Source organism: Colius striatus, chromosome 2 (assembly GCF_028858725.1).
Source record: "Colius striatus isolate bColStr4 chromosome 2, bColStr4.1.hap1, whole genome shotgun sequence".
In the NCBI taxonomy this organism is placed as follows: Eukaryota; Metazoa; Chordata; class Aves; order Coliiformes; family Coliidae; genus Colius; species Colius striatus.
In genome coordinates, this window is record NC_084760.1 from 50,790,843 (window position 1) to 50,811,655 (window position 20,813).

The window sequence follows — 20,813 nt, forward strand, 5'->3', positions numbered from 1 at the left end:
TAAGGCTCATGCTGACACTTTTGCTCAATAATTGTAGAAATAAAATATAATGGATGACCAGTCAGTCAAAGGGGATTTATCATCACAGGTATGGGAAGGTAGTACAAATGTAGCATCCTATGATCCTGGTCTCAGACTGCCTCTTTTGTGTGATGGAATATGTTAACTATGCTTGTTGAAATAAAGTAATGGTTGAAGCACCCACAGAGATAAAGATAAGCAAGGATAACAGTTGAGAGTAAGCAAGGATAACAGCTGATAATGTAACTGGCTTTTCCTTACAGAAGTTGCCATAGAGCTTGCAATAATTTCTCTGAGACAGAACTACTCAGGTCTGGTTTTATTGAAAAAGGGCTGTTTAACCTCAACTGCCAGTCATCCTTTCCATTCTCATGTGATATACAGCTTTTGTATACTCTTGACTTTGCCAAAGACTGGGGAAAATCAGTGTATTCTGCAGCAGGATGGAGGCTTTTATAATGCAGGTTTAGAGGGGACAGGGATGCTTCTAAGTACACTCATTTGGAGTTTGATTACATTCTATAGGTATCAAAGAAGAGACTGCAATTGGTTTAATCTCAGTTTTATATAACAGCAGGATAATGATATGTCATAGATACTCCAGATGAAGATGATCATCTCTGACTAGGAAAACTTTTTTAGGTGCAGTCATGCTTCGGAAGGTGTTAACTGTTGTCATTTATACTTTGACCTATATATAAGAAAGTAAAAATTCTTGAAGGTGCAAATGTTTTGCAGGCTCTAAATAAATAAGAAAAAAGTCTTTATCTGGGAAGATATGAAATATATACATTTATAGTCAGTATTGTTAAATTTATGCTAGTTCTGGGAATGCTTTTATTAATCTAACATGTTGCCCAAGTATGAACTTTGTTTTATCTGCATGCCCTCACATCATACAGACAGATGAGCAGGACACTGAGATAATAGGTGATAGTTTGTCCCGATATTTTAACATGAAAAAGCTCTTGATTTTGCTGTTTTCCTAATTTTTCCAGATCTTTATCATCATGTTTACTTCTACTGTGAAACATCATCACTACAACCATTTCTGATGGTCTGTACTAACCACGTGGTTTACAATTCTGCCTTTTAGTCTTACTAAAGGCACTGCTTTCTTTGAGGAAAAAAGAAGGCAAGAAGAATCCAGTTTTCCAATTCTACTTCTGTATTTCAGAAAAAACAAAAACCACAACGAAGAGAGCAACAGCTAGTCTGTAATGCTCTGTAGATGTGTCTGAGCCCAAACCCAATTGGAAATTGTGAAGCAAAAAGCAGCTTGGAAAGAAAATCATCACCAGCTCCAACACTGAGAGTGGGGAAGCAGTAAATTCACCAAATGATTTACTATTCAACATCCTTCTTTGTTTTAGAAGAATCTGCATGAAGTTATATTAACCAGCACGATCCTACTCAGCAACAGTTTGCTAGAAGGAAAAAAATAGATTTAAAATAGCACTCGGCGATGCTATTGCCAGAATTAAACCTAGCTGACTGCCATGAGTTCAAAAGGGAAAGCACATTTTTTAGCAAATCTGTCTAGTTGTTTATATGGCCTCCATTACTTATCAGCAGGATGTGAAAAGTACACTTTCATGATTCTGCTGACAATTAAGACACAGTGGACTCTCATCACCCATCCTGTGCTTGTGTTCGTGGCTCCATCCAGCCCCAGCCAGATACTGACTTTCTTTTTTTTTTTTTTACCACAGTGTATATAAATACCTTGAGCAGATATTCAAACAAAGACTATGAGCTGAATAGCTTGATGCATTTCATGTAAACTTATTTACTATTATACTGCTGTGTGAAAGAGAAAAAAAAAGAAAGAGAAGCTCTTGTTCTGAGTGTCAGAGAAAGTCAGCCTGTGGTGTCAGCTGTCTTTTAAAATAAAGACAAGTTTTTTTCATGGCATTGCTGAATGCAAAAGCCTTATGTATGAGTTATTTTGCGAGAGTGCCCAGGTGCTATGACCTTTTTTTGCAGGAGGTTTCATTAATACATGCTTGACACTGAGCTGAACCAGAAAGAAATTTGTTTACCTTGAATGTTCTCTCTCATATTACTGAGCTGCTGCACAAGCTGAGTAGCACGGTTATTGGTCTCCATGGTTTCCTTCTGTACCAGTATGCCTTTGCTAGATGCTTCATTTCCCTATGAATAAATCATGTGAGACAGACATTAGATTTTTTTTTATTTTTATGCATGTATGAGGATGAGCAGTGTAAACACACATTTTACTTTCTCCTGATGAGCATATGAAAGTCCATTTATCATATAAAGTGGTATTTACAGAGGTGTTCAAAATGAAAGGCTGTCTTGTAAGTATTTCCAGAATTGCAGAGTGAGAGATTAAAATCTGTCCCATGTTTATCCATCATTTACTGCAATCAAATTGCCATAAATTATGTACAGTTGTAAAATGCTCATCTGCTGAGTCTCTTTGGTGTTCAATGGAGCTGGCTCATTTTGCTGGGTACGGTGTTTCCTGAGTAAGCATACAGACTGAAGAATAAGGCATCAAGCTTGCAAACATTTTACCATGTCATACTTACCATCTTTCTGAGAAGGTCATTGACTTTAGGAGTCCTTAGATGTAATTTTCACTGGTGTTTTCAAGGAGAGAGAAAAAAATATGACTACTGTGCCATCAGCATTTCCTGTACCCTGGTTGTATGCAAGTGTGTCTGTCCATGTGTGCGTATGTGTGTAAAAATCCATACAACATGCTTATCTGTGGAAAGGTGTTAGAATCATGGTTCCCACTGGGGCTGCACCAGACAAAATTCCCACTGTAAGATTAGTTTCCTGACTTTGGGGTGCCCTGACACTTCATAAAACAGAAGCTGTTTGTCTGTTGGTGAACTCACTCCACACTTGCTTACTCCTGCAGGAACTGCAGAGAACTCTGTTGTTGTCCTCCATCCCTGGATGGCTCAGATGTGTTGGCTGCAGGTTCAGCCTTAGCAGAGGCAATTACCCATCAACATGGATTTTACTTTTTGTTTACTCAAAGTAGCAGGTGTTCCTTGAAGGCAAGGCCTGTGCAGATGGCGCTCGGATAAAACATTCAGAAGGGTTAGAGAAAGGTTTAAATTTCATTTCAATTTCTATTTACTCAGTTTTTAGTCTGTGAAGAGCTTTTATTTGTATTCCTTTATTAGTCTCAGGTTTTCTTGTAGGTTCTCTGTTGCTTGGCATCGTCACTTCATGCTTATTTTAAGGAATTTGCTTCTATTTTTGGACAAACTTGCCTTTATATGATACTCTTTCCTTGCCAGATTTTTTAACTGTTGAACACATGGGGAATTGCTGAGATGGGTTTGCTGATTGCCATTTGATTGATGGGAAATACAGTAGCATGAGTGAGGAGTGTTCTGAGGGACCCTCAAATTCCTGCTGATATACAGTTTCATCCTTGAATTTGCTGAGAGCCCAGGAAGGAAAAGTGCTCAGCTCCTCCAGATCTCGGTCAAACTACAAGCTACATGATATTTTACTATAAGCTCATCCCAAGCTGACTGAGATTGTTAGAGGTCACATTTACTCTTCTCATAGAACAGGAAGATTTACTTAGTTGCTGCATTCATTCAGCCTTTGGAGTTTAGATCAGAATCTGTAACAATCGCTCAGACATGGGGACGTGCACGTGAAATACTCTGAATGGAAGATGCAGCATATATCTGCAAAAGCCATCCAAGGCCCCAGCACCCATTTTCCATAAAAATGCCTTGAAAGAGTAAAAACTTCAATATATACAGAGTCATTACTGTCTTCTTCCTTCCACTGGAAGAGTCTGGGCAATTATTTCACTGCCTTTACAAGTAATCATAAGTATTCATGTGGAACAAGCATTAGCACTAACTAGAGAGGAAAAAAAGCAGAGGAAATATTGAATTTATTGGTGCAGGGAAAGTCAAATTGAAGAGCAAGCTAAGAAATCTCCAGTTAGTAATGAAGATGACAAAAATGTTATTATTAACATTCTCTAAATATGCCTAGAAAATCTAATGCCTTAGTCATCCTGCCCACCAAACGCATGGAAGGACACTGAGGAGGGTGAATTGTGACAGATTTTCAGAAGTACAGAGGTGTATATATGCATGAGCTGATTTAATCAACCCTCTTGTGAACACAGGCATAGTCTATATAATTTTGCAGTGCTCTTTCTGCTAAGAAAATGCTGATTAAAAACATTTGACCCCAAATTATCTCTTCCACCTCTTTATGCAATCCATTTTCTTCTTCCCTTGTGGTTTTTTTTCTCCTATATGCTCCTGTTATTTTAGTCTAAGGTATGATTTCAATTTTCCTTGAGGAGGAATTGGTAAGCGAATATGAAGTCTAGAATTTTGCAGTAAGCATGAAATACACTCTAGCCCTACTGCAGCTGTGGTTATCTTGTGAGAATTACATAGAGTGATATATCTTACTAATACATATGTATATCTTAGCAATGAAAAGATATTCTCTTTAAAGATATCTCTTTAAAATAGAGAAGAAGCAATTTTGGATCCTATTTCTCCTCTTATATATCATATCAAAACTCTTCTAGGGTGCTATGAAAGAGTTGTGTGAGCTGACAGTAGATAACCTTAATTTTGTAGCTTGGCAACTGCATGTAGATGTAACATTTGCAGTCATAATTGTGTTAAAATGTCTTGAGTGCCGATCAGGCTCCCATCTCAGTGTGTACGTGAAAAACCTCTTAAACTGGGAGTTTTGTAATGTATTTTGCAGTGTCTAATTGGGTCAAATTTAATTTTATGCGAGTATGCTTCTAAAATAGATTTAACACAAATACTTCCAAAGTCAATCTGAATTAGTTTAATGTTGGTTACTTTGCTTAATTGGAAATCAAAATGTGAAACACAAAGGTGGTGGGGCTAACTCATATCAAACATGTTGTGTAGTGGGGAACTCGGATTTTGAGGGGAAGCTTTTTGTGGTTGGTGAAAAACCTCTGACCACATTCAATAAAACTTTGCCCTTTATCCTTCCTCTTCAGGGAAGAAGGCTTGATAGGTCATTTACATTTTTAATTCAGACTTAAAGTAAAGTAGAAAGATTAGAAATAGAAAATACAAATAGAAAGCTCTCTCAGCTTTTTTTAAGGTCTCTCCCACTCTTGTTTGGTGAACCTAGAGGTTCAGGCTAGATGTTAGAAAACATTTCCTTACCAAGAGGATGCTCAAACACTGGAGCAGGCTTCACAGAGAGGTCGTTGATGCCTCACGTCTGTCAGCGTTTGAGACTGACGTTTAGCCAATGCCTTAAGTGCTTTAAGTTTTGTTCAGCCCTGAAGTGATCAGGCAGTTGGACTAGACAATCATTGCAGGTACCTTCCAACTGAATTGTTCTATGCTAACCTCTAACAATAGCATGCAAATACAATAAACCGTGAACCCTCAGAACTCTGTCAGTGGACTATTAACAAACCTGTTCGTCAAGTGTTGCTGCCTCTCTAAGGAGATCATTCATTTCAGCTGCAGTATCATCAACCTGGATGGTCCAAAGCATAGCATGGTTCTTCTTCGTGGACATCGCTGTCTATGTGGGAAAAAAAGTCAGTGTATCTGAAAACAAATTCACAGGAATAGAGTGTAAATTCATAGATTAAAATTATATTAACAAATAATATGCTATCAATGTTTGTACCTGGAGGTGGGTGGTAGTGAAGTTCAGCTCATTCAAGCGCTTTTGAGCTGCAACACCTGTAGAAATGCTCAGTAAAGTTGATTTGCTTTCATCGATAGCCAGAACTGCTAATCGGATGTCATCTGTCAAATCCCAAATACATTTATCGCAGCCTGATAAGAAAATAAAAATGTCATTTTTCCTTAGTGTTTTTGTCAGTTAAAAGGAAATATGTTCATAATAATTCACATTATAGTGCTCTGGCCTCATGGTGTTCCCTCTCCTTGTCACTGATGGATCCTGATGGGTACCTGTTTTTCTTTCACTTTCATCTACCCGCTTCCAAGGTCTCACAGTACAGTCATGATGCTTCCAGCTCAGCAGCACCAGATGGGACTGCTCTGAGAGGCTGCCACAGCAGCTCTGTAATCAGTAGGAAGACAGAGGAGGTATTTCCTGCCTGTTTCCTAGAGTGTCTGTATGTTTTTGACCCAAAGAACAACAGATGAAGGTCAAAACAACAACTGCATTTTGATAGAACCTAAATCTCTGTACTTTAAATGTCCAGCAGATGGGCTCTTGCACAGAACTATATCCTTGTCCCCTGTGAATGCTTGCAATAACACCTTGTTTTTAGTGACATTGGTGCAACCACTAAATGCGAGAGACTTAGGTGAATGTGAAACACAAATTCCTACAGAAACTTTTTCTCAGTATTACACAGTCTATATTCTTGATGGCAGTAGCTCTGAAATGTTTTCCTTCTGATTGGACTTCCAGGCACAAGACCCCTCTTTTTAGGAGTTGGTTTAGGAACCCATATGTGCTTCACAGCCTGCATTATACCACAGGGATAATTATACAAACATTTAAAAAAATAGCATTGGTTACCAAGAGTTACAACACAGTGCTTTTGGAAACTCCCCAGGCTTTCTGTCATTAGAATAGGGAAGAAGATAGTGGAAAAGCGACTGACTGATGGATATATCTCAAATTGTCAACAGCAAAAGTTTGTATTGGGTGTATTTCTGACTAGAAAATCAGAAATTATATGCAAGATGGAGTAGGTAAAATTGTGATGACAGTTTTCAGGGCCAGAATAATACTTTACAGGCACTGTGTCTCTAAGTCTTTAGGAGTAGCTTTGGTGATACTTCCCTACTGCTCTGTAGCTTGTACCCAAACATTCAGCCTGCATCAGGGAGTGGGTTGTATGAAGGTACCCAGTCAAGCATGTGAGAACATGTTTAAGCACTCAGTCAACTGGACACTGTGCATATTCACATGTGGCCTTTGTGACCAAGGTCAAAGCACTGAACCCTCTGGAGAACCAATCTCTCAAGTTAGTATTTGTAAGCATCTAAATACAAGAGCAGCATTATTTTTTAACGTTTTTGCACTAATCTTCTTACTGATGGTTGGGCAGTCTGTTCCAGTAGAAGATTCAGGACTGTCTGCGAGGCATTCTCCCGTCTGGCTGTCACACATTCTTCCTCCACAGTTACATTCTGGAGGAAAAAGAAAGGACGTTTGAAAGAAGAATCTTCAAAATGTACGACTTGCAGTTCCCCTCCCAAAGCTAGTGAAATGTTTGTATGTGGGATTGTGAATGGATAGTCAAACCAAAATCAAGGATATTTTGGAATGATTTTTCCGTCATTATGAGAAAATGGTGTGTTTGCACTGCATTCAAATCAGACCAGATAAAATATAAGGTGGGAAAGAGAACCAGGAAGCCTCTACTGAAATTACTTGGTTAAAGCTTCCCAGCTGGTCACAAGCAGAGGCAGAGAGGACAGAATTGTCCAGCTGGGCAATTCATCACTATCTATAGAGAGTGATGTTTAGGAGTTGGGCTAAGAAAAGTGGTCCAACTAAAGTTACTTAGTTACAAATTTCTCCACAGCCTTGTGGAATTTATCATTGCTGTCAAGCTGCCACTAAATAAGCTTTCCAGATATCAGGGACTGATATTAGACTCCAATTCCATCATCAGCTTGAGCATATAAAAAAGAAAATATTTGCTACAACTTCCAATGAAGAATAAGTGAGGTTTTACATTTTAAAAAACTTTAGTAAGCTACAATTTTATTGCCAGCACAAGTGGCTTTTTAAAAAGTAGAATTTTCAATTTAAAGTGTCTCATTCAAGATTTAATTGGCCTTTCAAAAGAGATTATTTTAAAGATTAAAGTATTCTAGGAACATTGATAGAATAACAAAAGCTCAAGTAGAACATAAGAACAGCAGTGACTTATCTGGAATTAGTTTTGCTCTTGTGATTCATGGTTTCAGCAGAACCTCTTATAACAAAATTGTTTACTGCCATTTTATTGCAGCCCATTCACTGTCCTCTGTGAATTACCCTTATATTTACATTCCACACTGTACATTCCAAAATTTATGAAAGAAAATGTGTAATACAGGTTCAAAGTCACCATGATGCATTAACACTGGAATAACTCTGCATAAGTGAACCAGTGTTAGTGGAACTACACAGGTTTTGTGTTAATGTAAGGGCAGAATTTGGTTATGAAGTTTGTGGAGGCAATTGCTATTTTGACCTCACAGCAATCTCTATGAACCAGATGTCTCACAGCTTTTGTATTTACTTAAAAAAAAAAAAAAAAAGTTATTCCTTTTGTTAAGAAGTGAAAGAAAAGTCTTGATAGAAAGCAGAGATTGATCGTTACCCATATCACAGAATCTAGGTTATGCCCAGGTGGCAGGATTACGGTTGCAAGATTAAAATGTAAATGAAACTAGTGCTTAAGAAAATAGAATGGTGTCTTCTTATTAAAATGGATAACTCTTCATTTGCTACACAAATAAATAAATAAAAATAATGATGTTAATTTCAAAAACAGTCCTGACAATATTTCCTCTACTTGTTTAAGAGGTACCACAGTTTTAGTAGGGAATTAAGGCTTTTGATCCTACTTTGGCTTAGTGGTGAAGAAAGCATCTAAATTTAACTTTATGTCTGAAGGATATTTGTGGAAAGTTTCAAAGTGTGGCTAAAGGACACATGGTTAAGAAATTTATCAAAAAGATGCTGAAAATTACTGTCCACAGCTACAAAGATTTTGTCTTTTGCTCTAAAGAAAAAATCTTAGTTGGATTTGGCTGCTTGCTCATTTAGTTCTCTTGCATTTTTTTGTTCTGTTTACTTGAGCACTTACGGTGCTCTGTGGACACCATGTATGCAGATTCTCTTGTTTCTTACACTAGTTTCTGTATTTTTGTATTTTAAAGAAGATAATTTGTCTCGTATGAGAATCAATATTTTTCTAAATAAGAGTTCGTAATTGCTCCAGAATGCCAAACAAAGTATAAGCTTGCCTTGTAAAATACCTGAGTAGCTTGGATAGCATGGATATATTAAGAGAAGGTTGGATGTTGAACTTAGGGAAATGGGCTAGTGGTTGATAGGGCTAGGACAAAGGGTGGACTTGATGATCTTGAAGATCTCTTCCAGCTGAAACGATTCTATGATTCTACTGAGTACTGCACTCAATCTACTCAGTCCTGTCAAGTACAGCACATTGTGGTCTTCAGGAGCAATGAAGATGAAATGAGAAGTGTACAATTGTCTGAAACATAATACTTCAAAATCAGGATTTGCTGGAATCAACTACAACATAAAATTGATTCCTTAAAAGTGAAGCTTCACCTCTCACAGTAAATTCAAGTACCCAGGCACTTTCTATTTGTAGCAAAGATCAAACACTACAAAGAAGTCTGCTAAAGAAGAGAATCACCAAGCTGATTTATAGTTTGCATGAAAATCCTGTATAGAAAAGTCCTGCACACAGTGAAATCTCACTTAAATTGTATTTCAGAAATGTAAATAATACCAAGGCATTCTGCCTTTAAGTCCTGCAGCTCCTTAAGGATATAAACCAGAGTGTACTGAGGTGACGAAAAACTGATTTGACTTCATTTTAGAAACTGTATGTTCAGAGATGCCTTCCAAAATTATGTCTTGCATAGTCTGTTTAGACTTAGATTCTTAGAACCAACTGAGCAAGTATCCAAATTATCCCACCAAGTAGATGGTTGGGAGCACCTCGTGCCTTCCAAGGCCACAGATGTCTAACAACTGTTTCAGGCATCTCTGATCTCTGGAAGGTCATCCCTAGACCATGCTGTGCTGTGTTTTGCTTGGTTTTGCTATACTAAATGACAGACAATACCTGTACAGTTTTTAGCGAATCTGGCATCCCCGTAGTAACCTGGAGCACATCGCTCACACTTGAATCCAGTAGTGTTGCTCAGGCAGTTACGGCACTGGCCTGTCACTTCATCACAGTCTTCAAAAATCAAGTTTGGGTCTGAGTTGCCGCTGCAGTCACATTTTTTGCAAGTGCTTCCAATTAGCAGGGGGTTCCCATAGTAACCCGGGGCACACCTGAAAGGAAGAGCAAACCCAGCAGTGATGAGCAATGGCATTCTCATCTGCAGCAGTGTTTTTCACTGACCTTATTTACGACACCAGGAACAGGTGATGGTCTGTAGATGCTAACAGAGGAAAATTAGGAGCCGTTTTCCTGCAGAAGCTGTTTTGTGCTCTAATCTCAATCTGTGCAGTTACATATTTTTCCTTCTTGAACACTCCTGGTATCTCAATCACACCAATCTGCATTTTTTTTTTTTTTTGCTGTGTCTTTAGCACTAAAATGATTTGTTCCCTATTGTTTTAAGATCCATGACAGAATGACCTTGGCAGAGAGGCAGCTTTAGTGTTTATTTTGGTCTCTTGCAGCTCTGAATCTCATCGACTATATTGTTTTATATAGGAAATGGGGGTAAGGGACTGCATTTCGTGATGCTGAAACTCAGAGGAAATTCTGTCCTTCTTTCCACTAAAATTCATATAACAAAGTCCCAAGCAGAAAAAGTTTATATAAGTACTTCTATGATGAGGTACTGGAGTGGTTTCTGGGTTTTGGAAAATAGATCAGGCAGTGAATCAGCCTCCTTTTTTCAGATTTGTTCAATGTTAGCCTGCTGGCTGAAGGCAAAAGGCTGAGAGCAGCCAGCAGCCAAGGAGGGAAGGATTTGTCTGTTGGCTTGCAGAGGAGGAGAGCAGGGTGAGTAACAAGAACCCCAATGAAGGTTTGGAATGGGTTCAAATTGCATTTTGTGCCTTGTGACATTTGGGAAGCCATTTGGTTGAAAATTTGTTACATCTTAAAAAGGAAGACATGTTGAAACTGTAGTGGTTTTTGAAAGTCTAGACAAACCAGTGAGGGGTAACATTCCTGAGTGATCAATGTCCCCAAGCTAAGACAACAGGTAATAGATTTGGTGTTATCATTTGGAAAGAAAGGAGAAGGTCTCAGTTAAAAGGGTTTCTGTTGGTAACAGGGAGTATGCTTAATCCTAGAAGCTAGAGGAACCTTTGCAAAACAACCAGTGAGGTGAACAGAGCCACTGGAGTGGGCATGGGACAGCTTGTGGGAACAAATCCTTGAGCAAGGATTTCGTTGGAGGGGATGGTGGTTGGAGCAGTATGGAGCAGCAGCTGCTCAACTGGAGGGGTCTGACAAGGCAAGGGCAACACACGCTGTTCACAGTGTCACTGAGGTTTGGCAGGAGAGTCCATGACCCAGCAGCCTGGGATGCAGACATCAGAGTCTCATATCTCCATACTGGGAATGAAGAATAACTGCAGGGAGGGGAATAACTAGCTGGTGTCACAATTTCTGACTGAAAAAATCAGGGGACTGAATAGTTATTGCAGTGGTTTAGGTAAGGAGTAATTATTGTATTTCATCCTGTTTTATTCCCTTGTTGTCCCTGTATTATCTTCCACTCATAAAGTTCTGTTTTAAGATGCTATTTGTTCTGCTATTTGTGAGTGAGGAAGGTGAGCTCTCAGGCAGTTTAATTTTCTCAGGTTCTGGCTGGGGACTGGAGCTGAGTCTGTTGTCTCCAAAAATCTGAACATAGTCAAATCCAGCTTCTGTTATGTCTGAATGATGAAAATATGGGAGATCTGATAAGAGCTTATAGTTTTGATCTGTTCCTACATTTGATGTTTTTCTTTTTAATAAAGAAAGTAATTTCCTCAATGCTACTTTGTTCATGTTCCAGTCCCGAACCCCCACAGTAAAAATACACAAAACTGTAAGTCTTAATATAAACCACTTGGCTGCCTCAAGTATGGCTTTTGCCAATGACAAAGACTGTTTGTCTCTTTACAGTGCTGCCAGAAACCTAAGTGCAGATCTTATCGTTTGGGTGACCCAGATGTAAAGAATAAAAATGTGACCAGGAGTTCCGTGCACTCCTCAAAGAACTGTGAATGCGACGCTGAGTGTAGCATGTGATTTAACCAACTTTGGTGGAGCCATTCCCTGTTCCCAAGGGAGTTAGAGCAGGCAGTGATGGGTAGTGCTACTCTCCAGTCATGATACAAGTTTTGCTATAATTTTCTAATATTTCAGCGAATGTAAGACTGTAGTATTTTTCCAAATTTCAGAATTTCATTATGTTTGTGAAGTTTGAATAACAAAAAAACCCCAATTTCTGTGTTTTTTAAAAAATAAATCTGTAGGACCATTTGACTTATTCTGAACTCTCAAAATCTTGCAGAATTGTTTTCTAATTTTCTGTAGTTAGATATTTTCCAAATGGTCATCTGTCTAATGTGGCCACAATGTCACAGAAGCCACTGAGTAGTTCTGGGGCCAGACTCACCTTTTTCTTACCACTATCCATCTCTGGCTTTCAGCTAGCATCTACCAAAGACTGCATATTATTCCTGTCAGGCCCACTTTTCTGAAATACACTCTTAAGTTCACTTGTCAGAAGCATAGTGGACAGTTCTTCACATCATCATAGATATATTTTAGTAAGTGCTGCTTTTCATGACCATCTGACTGACTTTTATTAGCCGTATCTGCTCATCTGGGGTAGCTGTCTGAAACAAATAGAAACTTTTAGAACTAAAATGTATCACCTTCACTTTCCCCTTCTCTTTGCCACTCAGTGCATCTTGGAGGGCTGAACTGCACTTGGCCTCTCGTGGAGAGTTAGTAGCCTGTGAGAAAAGCAGAGGCCACTGGATGGAAATATACAGCTCAATCTCTGCACTTTATGGTCTGAAAAAGTAGAGACTTGTGGAAAATACCTTTTCCTCCATTGTATCAATACATGGCTCTTTGTTTCTAACAAAGAATATTTCCTTTCCTGTAATAAAGCTGCTAAGTTACCTTTGTTTGATTTTGCAGTCATGTTTGCTTCCTGTAATTATTGGTGAGTAAGAAATTAGCTTCCTCTTCCCTGGCAATGCCAAAAGAACCTTTCTTGTCTGTTCACTTTGGACACAAATCCAAATGATACACAAGTTAATAAAATCTGGATTTCGTCTACCTTCACCTTATAACGCCTTATTGCTGAGGTCCAGGAGCAAAATGATCTGTTCCTAAATTTCAGATTGGGAAGCCAGTATTCTCAGTTCCTACTAAAGATTTCATGGCACCACTTGCTGACAAACATAAAGTGGATAGTTTTGTGCCAAGCCCCTGGAGGAGCCAAAGAAAGCCTCCTACATGACTGCCAGATGAAATGGAGCAGATTGCCTCCCAGTCTGGAGATCTCATGTGCTGTCTGTGGAAGGGTGTCCTGCAGCTTGCTGCCCCGTGGCAGAGAGCTGGGAGGGAGACCATTGGGCAGCACATAGTTTTCTTCTCCCTGGAGATCTGAGCTACTATTTGGGCTGAAACGAGGGACAGGGGCAATGCCCCTATGCTGAAGACCCTTCAGTCCTCCTTCCAGCATGTTGATGGCATAGTAGCTGGCAGTGGGAGCAGGGAGTGGTGGCAGTGCCCAGCAGCAGTGTGTGAGAGGCAGGGATGACCTGTACTTAGCTAGAGGACAGAGACAAGCAATTAATATTTGAAACATGAATCTTTGAAATGCTTTTCATTATTTCTGACACAAATGGGAATAGGACCAGGACCCTAGCAGAAGGGAAGTCCTGTTTGTCACTGCTTGCCACTTACCCCAGCAGTTAGTCAAGGACTTAATATGGTGACTAGAACAGGCTGATTTCTTCTGTAGTGTTTTCTAACCCATCTACACAGCTTTGTCTTCTTTGAGACAGATGCACTGTGTCAGAGTGGCTATTAGAAAACAAAGCTGCTGCTATTTTCTGCTGTTACTATGCATCTGCTACTCATGTCACAGGATTTGAATTGCTTGTAGTCTAGGCTGACATTTTAATAACCATTAAGAAACCTCAATGACCTTTTAATTGTCTACATTATCCTTTGTGTATAAATCTGACATTTTGGAAGAACAAAAGAATACAGCTATAGGCCTGGAAACAAGGGTAGTTTATTTTGTTTGTTATTTTTGTGCCATCTGTCTATAGGGCTTTCACTATTGCTGTCACAGTGTTAGTGATGTGGAAGTAATATGCTGGCTATTTTTTACATTATCTATATAGGCAAAAGCCTCGCTCTTTTTTTTATCTTACCTTTTTGTATTGATTTATCTTTGAATCTTAAGCATCCCCTTTTCCCCTTCTCTGATAGTTAAATATCCTTTAAATTCAAGACTTGCCCATAGACAGTGGACTGAAGTCTTAAATACTTCAGGGGCTTTAAGGAAAAACTAAAGGAGGTGTTTAGGAAGCCAGGGTCTGAGCCACCCTGTATTCCACAGTCTTTGTTGCAGAGCTATTTTAATTTATTGGCTGCTCAAAAGAATTTGTGAATTATAATTAAGCTGAAATATTATCTGCATCTGTTCACTGCAAGTAAGGTGGCCCTTTACAAGGAAGGGAAATGTTATATTTCTGCTATATAGCTTCATTTCTTTGTGTACTTTGTTATTCAGAGGATATTTACTGGAAATTGTTTATGAGGCAAAGTTGAAAAGCAACATTGGTCTACGGTTGTTTGCTTGACTTTATTGAATTATATGTGAGACACATTTAAAATTGAACTAAGAGCTGCATCTTCTCATTAAGAATTTGCACATATAATAGACTTTCTCCTTTGCTTTTGAAAAATATATTTGGTAGAAGCATGTTATATGTTTTAGAGCTGTGGATCGCAACAGATATCTAAGTTGTAGTTATTTTTCATTTCAGCTGTTGCTTTAGATTTGTATTTTGTATTTTGTATTTTGGTTGGTAAATGATATTCCTTTTCGGGAGATCACATGAAGATACACAAAGTGCAAGAACTTGATCGAAATGAATCAGATGTAAAGGTCTGCCTTACCCTGACATGCCTCCACAACAAGTTCTTATCATTTTTAGTAGGAGCTGAATGAGATCCTTTAACAGATATGATTCAACCTGATCAAAACACATGTAGTGGATTTCTCCTCCCTATGGGAAGATTCCCTCAAAGACTTCCAGATTTCAGTATTGTTGACCAGTCAATGATCTTTTTAGTTTCTTACCTTTCACAGTTGGGTCCTGCATAGTTTTCTTTACAGACACAGCGCACACTTCCACTTTTTCTGTAACAGGAGACTGCAAAGCTGGAATTTCATTAGAATGAATAGTTAGAATAGCAGTCAACAACAAACACTAGGCAGCAATTTTTTATTACATTCTAGACATTTGCTGTCAGTTGGAGCTCTGGTCTCTTCGTTACTCATTGGTGAACAGGTATTCTTAAGCTCTGTATGTTGTTCACATTATATTCCTTGTTAGTCCTGTCAATTAATGTAGAAAGCACTAATTAGCATATAGCACTATGGAGCTATATAAATACATATATATATATGTATATGAGTTCTTGTCTTGCGGTGTGGATCAGACATACTTGCATATTCTGAAACCCAGGTTTAGGTAAGGGACTTGGGATAAATGTGTATGCCATGTAAACCTAGTTGATTCCTGTCTTGTTTTAAGGGGTGAAATATTGTTAATGAAAGACACAGCAGTGAATACTTCAGGAACTGAGATTCTGTAATGGGTGCAGCAGTTTCCTATGCAAATCTTATAGTTTTACTGAAATCCAACCAAAGTAGTGAGTGGTGTTGCCAGCTGCAGGCCCATGGTTGCTAAATGCAGGTCTTGAGTGATACAGTGCTGGTGAGCTGTTGCCAGGTTGTACCCCTTTCATGCAGAAAGGTAAAAGTCTTGGAGCAGTGGGAAAGACCATGATCTATTCACTGTTTGCTCCAGGAATGAGCAGCATTGAAAGGTGACAAGAAGTCCTGCATAATTTCAGTTCCCACTAGCATTTCTCAGCTGGCTGGGTAAACAGGGTCAAATAAACTTGGGTCTGGATCTTTGTTGTATTAAAACATTTCATATAATGAGAGAGAACATAAAATAAGACTCTTTTCACAGAATCCACAAACGAACTTCTGTTAGTCTTTTATAAGAACATATTGAGAAAATCAGAACAGTTTGGTAGCCTTCCTCTTCTTTTACAGAGGCGAATTCCTTCACACATTTGAAAAAAACACATTGTGGTTTTAAGTTATGAAATAAGACTGAAACCTTCCTGAAGTTTTATAGCTTTTGTGGTCTTTTAGGGGAAAAAAAAAAAAGTTTGTGTGATTCCCTCAGGTTTAGAAAGGAATACCATCTGGACTGTGAAGCAATCTCCATCCTCCTTTTTTATTCCAAAAAGATGACATTACATTTCATGTGTAAAGCCTGAAAGTTATTCCAAAAGTTCCCAGGATAGCAGATAGGAGGATACACTGGTGAGAAAATCTAGAGACACACAGATGACTTCCAAGAAAAAGTATGTATCTGATTAGTCTGTCAGTTTACAGATTTGGTCACTTATAACCAAACTGTTATGAATTCAATGGTTATTTCCAAAGTAAAAGAGTACAAACCAACATCCTTTTGATATTTTTTACTTAAGTCTTTTAATGCTTCTCTGATTTCTGGTAGAGTTAATGTTTTGAATTAATATAAATGGAATAGGATTAATGGAGGAAAAATGAAAAAAAAAAAGAATGAACGGTTGTTCTTTGAATTTAGTTATGCAAGGCTGTGTGTTGCTAAATCATTGTTATTTGCCTGTTCCAGCCCCAGCTGAAGACTATTGCTGTGGTCAGGTCTTTCTCATGCAAGAAACTGAACATGCAATTTTTGCATGTTATTTAAATAGGGGTATGAGTTAAACTGGGCTTGGATATTCCTTTAACTGTTGTTCTCAGGACTTTTCTGAGGGAAAACTCTGAAAAATTAAAGTTGATTTTTACTGCAGTAATTTTAAAGCAGTGACATATCACGGGACATAGAATATCCTGAGATAGAGGGGACTCGTGAGGTTCAAGTCCAAGTCCTATATTGCTGCTAATGTTGGAGCATCTCCATTCAGACTCCCTGCAACTTCTGTTCTCCCTTGCCAATACAATGCTGCTGTCATTTCAGGTTTGGAGCTTTCTTATCTCTAGTGGTGTGGAGTAGGAAAGGCATTATGACCTTAGCAGGAGGGCTAAGGTACATGTTGAAGCAGGGAACACTCCTTGGCCTCAGCACTCATCTCCTGTAGCACTGGCAGAGGCAGCCTGTAGCTCAAGTCCCTGATAGTCCATGGTCACATTTCAGGAGCCCAGCTGTTAGGGGCCACCACTGCAGAGCTTCGTGGGCTGCAGGGCTGGGCAGGGGCCTGGGTGAATGGAGATCCATCCAGGCTCTGTCAAATCACACTGTAGGGAGGACACACTAGACCTTGCTTGTATGACCATGCTTAGTAAAGACAGAGTCTTGTGCTTCCGGCATGGGTAGCCCAGGTTGTGGTCGAGACAGCAGCTCCTTACACCAAAGTGGCTGCTCTGTGCCTAACAGGTTAAAAAAACTATTGTTTTGCAAAGGAAAAAAGCACTGTTTCTGACTATTGTATTTCTACTTTTTCTACTGTTGTATTTCTACTATTTCTGTCATTAAAGCTGCTACTGAAACTGCAGGAAGCAGGCCACTTCTTCTGTGAGCTCACTTGCTCCTAAGCCTTTCTACATGTGAGCAAAACCAGGTTCTTCCTCTGTCTCTGGAGAAGCTTCTCTCTAATCCAGGCAAAGCTGCAGTTTTTCAACAACAGCTGTTCTCCACTCCATAGCCCTCCTCACATGTCTGCAGCTCACTGTGAAAGCCAGGAGTTGATCTGCAGGAGTTTGAGTGGAGTGATTTTGCTCTATTGCCATTCTGAGCCTATGCCACTGAGCAGCTGGACAAAATGAAGCTCATCACACGTTAAGGCTGTAAGAATCCTATAGCAACAGCAAACAAATAACAGTGAGGAAATTCCCCTGTGCTGAGAAGCTCATCTGAAAGAAAAATGGGAAATGACATCAGGGAAATATGTAGCTTGCTAAAAAATAGCTTCAACCAATTGGCAAGTACTTTACTAGCATCTCCTCTGTGCATTAAAGTGGGGATTTGCATAGATGCCTCTCTCCCAGGGCAGAAAGAGGAATTACAGAATCTTAAGGGTTGGAAGTTGATAATTTCTTTCAGCTGCAACAATCAGAAACTTGTAATGGTGATGGAGCAGTGGCACAGGCTGCCCAGAGGGGTTGGGGCGGGGGGAGGTGGTGGTCCTCCTTCCTTGGAGATCTTCAAGACCATCCTGGAAATGTTCTTGTGCGACCTGATCTAGGTGAACCTGCTTCTGCAGGGGGTTGGACTAGATGATCTCTAAAGGTCCCTTCCAACTCTACCATTCTATGATTCTATGAACTTCTAATAGCTGGTCATGGTTTGTAGCTGTTTGTTTCTTCTGAAGGCACAAAGTGGATAACAGCTGGAATTCTTTGGTTTGATCTTGCTTTTCTGTCATGCTTTAGCACTTCTTACCCAAAGGTAGCTGGGCGTCATCTGAAGGGCACTGTACCTGTCACAAGGTCCTTTAGTTCTTTCCTTTCAACTGTTGTTGTACTAACCAGATCCAGCTGCTGTTGATGCAGGAGACTGCCAGGCTATGTGTTTTTTGTGACTGGTTTCACCCTCCAGAGGTCATGGATTGATCTTTCTGCTGGTATCAGCCACATATATCCCTGATGCCACCTTCCTTGGGAACTGGTCTTTGAGAGATTTTAAAAAGTAATCAGACAGCTGAATAACTCCTCCTATGTAAAAGAGGGTGAACTTGAATTTGCTTGAATATGTTCTCCTTCCTCTAAGTAATAGTTGATATGAGTGCTTAAGGATATTTTACACCTTTTAAATGAAATACTCTTTCCTGCATTTATAAATGTGAGCAACTGATAGTTGTCTTATTTTTCTCTAGCTGACAAGGGCAGCAGCCTTTGTTTCCTGCCTCTAGGAAAGGATGCTGACTCCACTTTGGAAAGGGCCAAAGCCAGCCCACTTGAAAGAGAAGCAAAAGACTCAGCAAGACGTACTTGGCAAGTGCTGGTAGAGGGCAGGGGCAGGGCTGGCAGAACGTAGGCACTCCTCTAACAACGTCGCCAATGAAGCCATCTGGACATTGCTCGCAGTACTGTCCTGTTGTATTTCTCTGGCAGTCCTTCAGTGGAAAAAGAGAGAGTGGTGAAAGTTAAACAGAAGTGCTGCTTAATTCAGAAAGGAATCATTTAGCTGAAGATCTGGTCAAGCAGTAGAGGGGCTGATGCCAGACCCCAGCCCTTCAAGGCATAGACGGTTGCAGCCAAACCAACTAGCATTGCTGCTAATAAAGATGCTATAAATGATTACATTGACCAGCCAGCAAGTGTTGCCAAGGTGCAATACAGAACAAAATAGATGTATGTGTCTGCCAGGTGCTGGAGCAGAATCAGCAGTGGCTGTCATCAGAGATATCAGAGGTACTCGGATGTATTCAGCAGCTCTGAACTACAGATGCCATCAGGAAAAAACCCTTTTACTGACACCAAAACAAAATGAAAAATATCTGCTAGTAAATAAATATGTACTGTATCATATATAACCAGATATAGGTTTCAGTGAGGCTACTTCTTCAGCTTGATGGCTACAAAAGAGCTTCAGGGGAATCTGTTTGCAAATGGTGGCAAATATACCAGAGACTCTGATGTTTTTCTCCTGAGATGAAAAGAGTTACAGCATGAAGGGATGCATTATCACTACACGTTTTTCTCAGCCATAAAGGAAGAAAGAAGCAGGAGTCTTCTATAAGCGGCCGTCTTACAAAAACAGAGTAACTGTGCAAAGTGACACTCACTTTATATGCAACTTTCATCTCCACAGCTTAATGTTTGTGAGGAAATATGCTTTCTCATGCAGAGGCAAATTGTTCACCTGCTAATATTGTTGGGGCTCCATGGAAGTAAATAAAACCATGATAATTTATACAGAATATTTTTTTCAAAATATTTTATGAGGCTAGATACAAAATTGTGCCCTTATGAGCATATTTTTGTTCTTTAAAAAAGTAATAAATTCTAAATAGAATTTGAAAGTCCTGCAAGTATAAGCAAGCATTGTAATATTTTTTGGTTTACAAATGGACACACTTAGATGCTCTATGTTGTGTGAGCTTTCCCTTAGGCAAATGGCAAGGTGGTGGGTGACTGGTGCAGAGTGCATGAACAGTGCTTCTGCATATTGTAGGACCCCTGCAGACTCTTGTCCGTCTTTCCACCCGAATATCCAGGAGTTGTCATCAAAAACCCCCACAACCCTCCAAATTCTAGCTATATGTTACTGAATTACTGAATTACTTTAAAAGGCTAGGAAGGGTGCAGAAGCATTTTTCTTTCTTGAAACTGTGCAATGAGTTTGCAATGTCCCTGAATCAGAACTCTCCAGTTACACCACTTTATACCAATACAGTACAGATGCAAAAAGCTGTGGTAAGGCCTGAGACAGCAAGGAGTCATCCCCACGGCAGAAATATGTGAACTACTCTGTCAGTGCATATTTGATGTGGTTTTGGGTTAGCATGCTTGATTTTTTCTTCTGAACAGGGGTCATGGGAACTGCAGACTGATGGATGTGATTTCCATCCCTGGTGTAATCACAGAGTCTATAATAAAGAAGATTTCTGAGTACATGACTAAGCATCAGGGGACTGAAAAAGTTATTTTATGAACTGAAAGCTGATAAAAGCTAGAAAGGAGTGGTAGGATATCACAGTCACTTTCAGATTGGAAAAGAGTCACTAGTTGGATCACCTAGGCTTTGATGCTGAGACCAGTTTTGTTTGATATTCACAAGTGTCTTACAGAGACCAAAAATGCTAC

General features: G+C 39.4%; 1 protein-coding gene across 2 annotated transcripts in view; it reads right to left on the reverse strand.

Moving 5' to 3' along the window:
• LAMA4 (laminin subunit alpha 4) overlaps nucleotides 1–20,813 on the reverse strand; it is a 96,892-nt gene that overhangs the window by 48,953 nt on the left and 27,126 nt on the right. The window contains exons 3-9 of one of the 2 annotated variants that reach the window (XM_061990530.1): nucleotides 18,996–19,120; nucleotides 15,081–15,161; nucleotides 9,854–10,068; nucleotides 7,071–7,166; nucleotides 5,680–5,831; nucleotides 5,461–5,571; nucleotides 2,064–2,175 (exon numbers count right to left, since the gene is read on the reverse strand). In XM_061990530.1, coding sequence (XP_061846514.1) covers nucleotides 2,064–2,175; nucleotides 5,461–5,571; nucleotides 5,680–5,831; nucleotides 7,071–7,166; nucleotides 9,854–10,068; nucleotides 15,081–15,161; nucleotides 18,996–19,120 — 892 coding nt within the window. Of the gene's footprint in view, nucleotides 1–2,063; nucleotides 2,176–5,460; nucleotides 5,598–5,679; nucleotides 5,832–7,070; nucleotides 7,167–9,853; nucleotides 10,069–15,080; nucleotides 15,162–18,995; nucleotides 19,121–20,813 lie in introns of those variants that run through there. The other variant, XM_061990531.1, reaches the window with a different exon arrangement.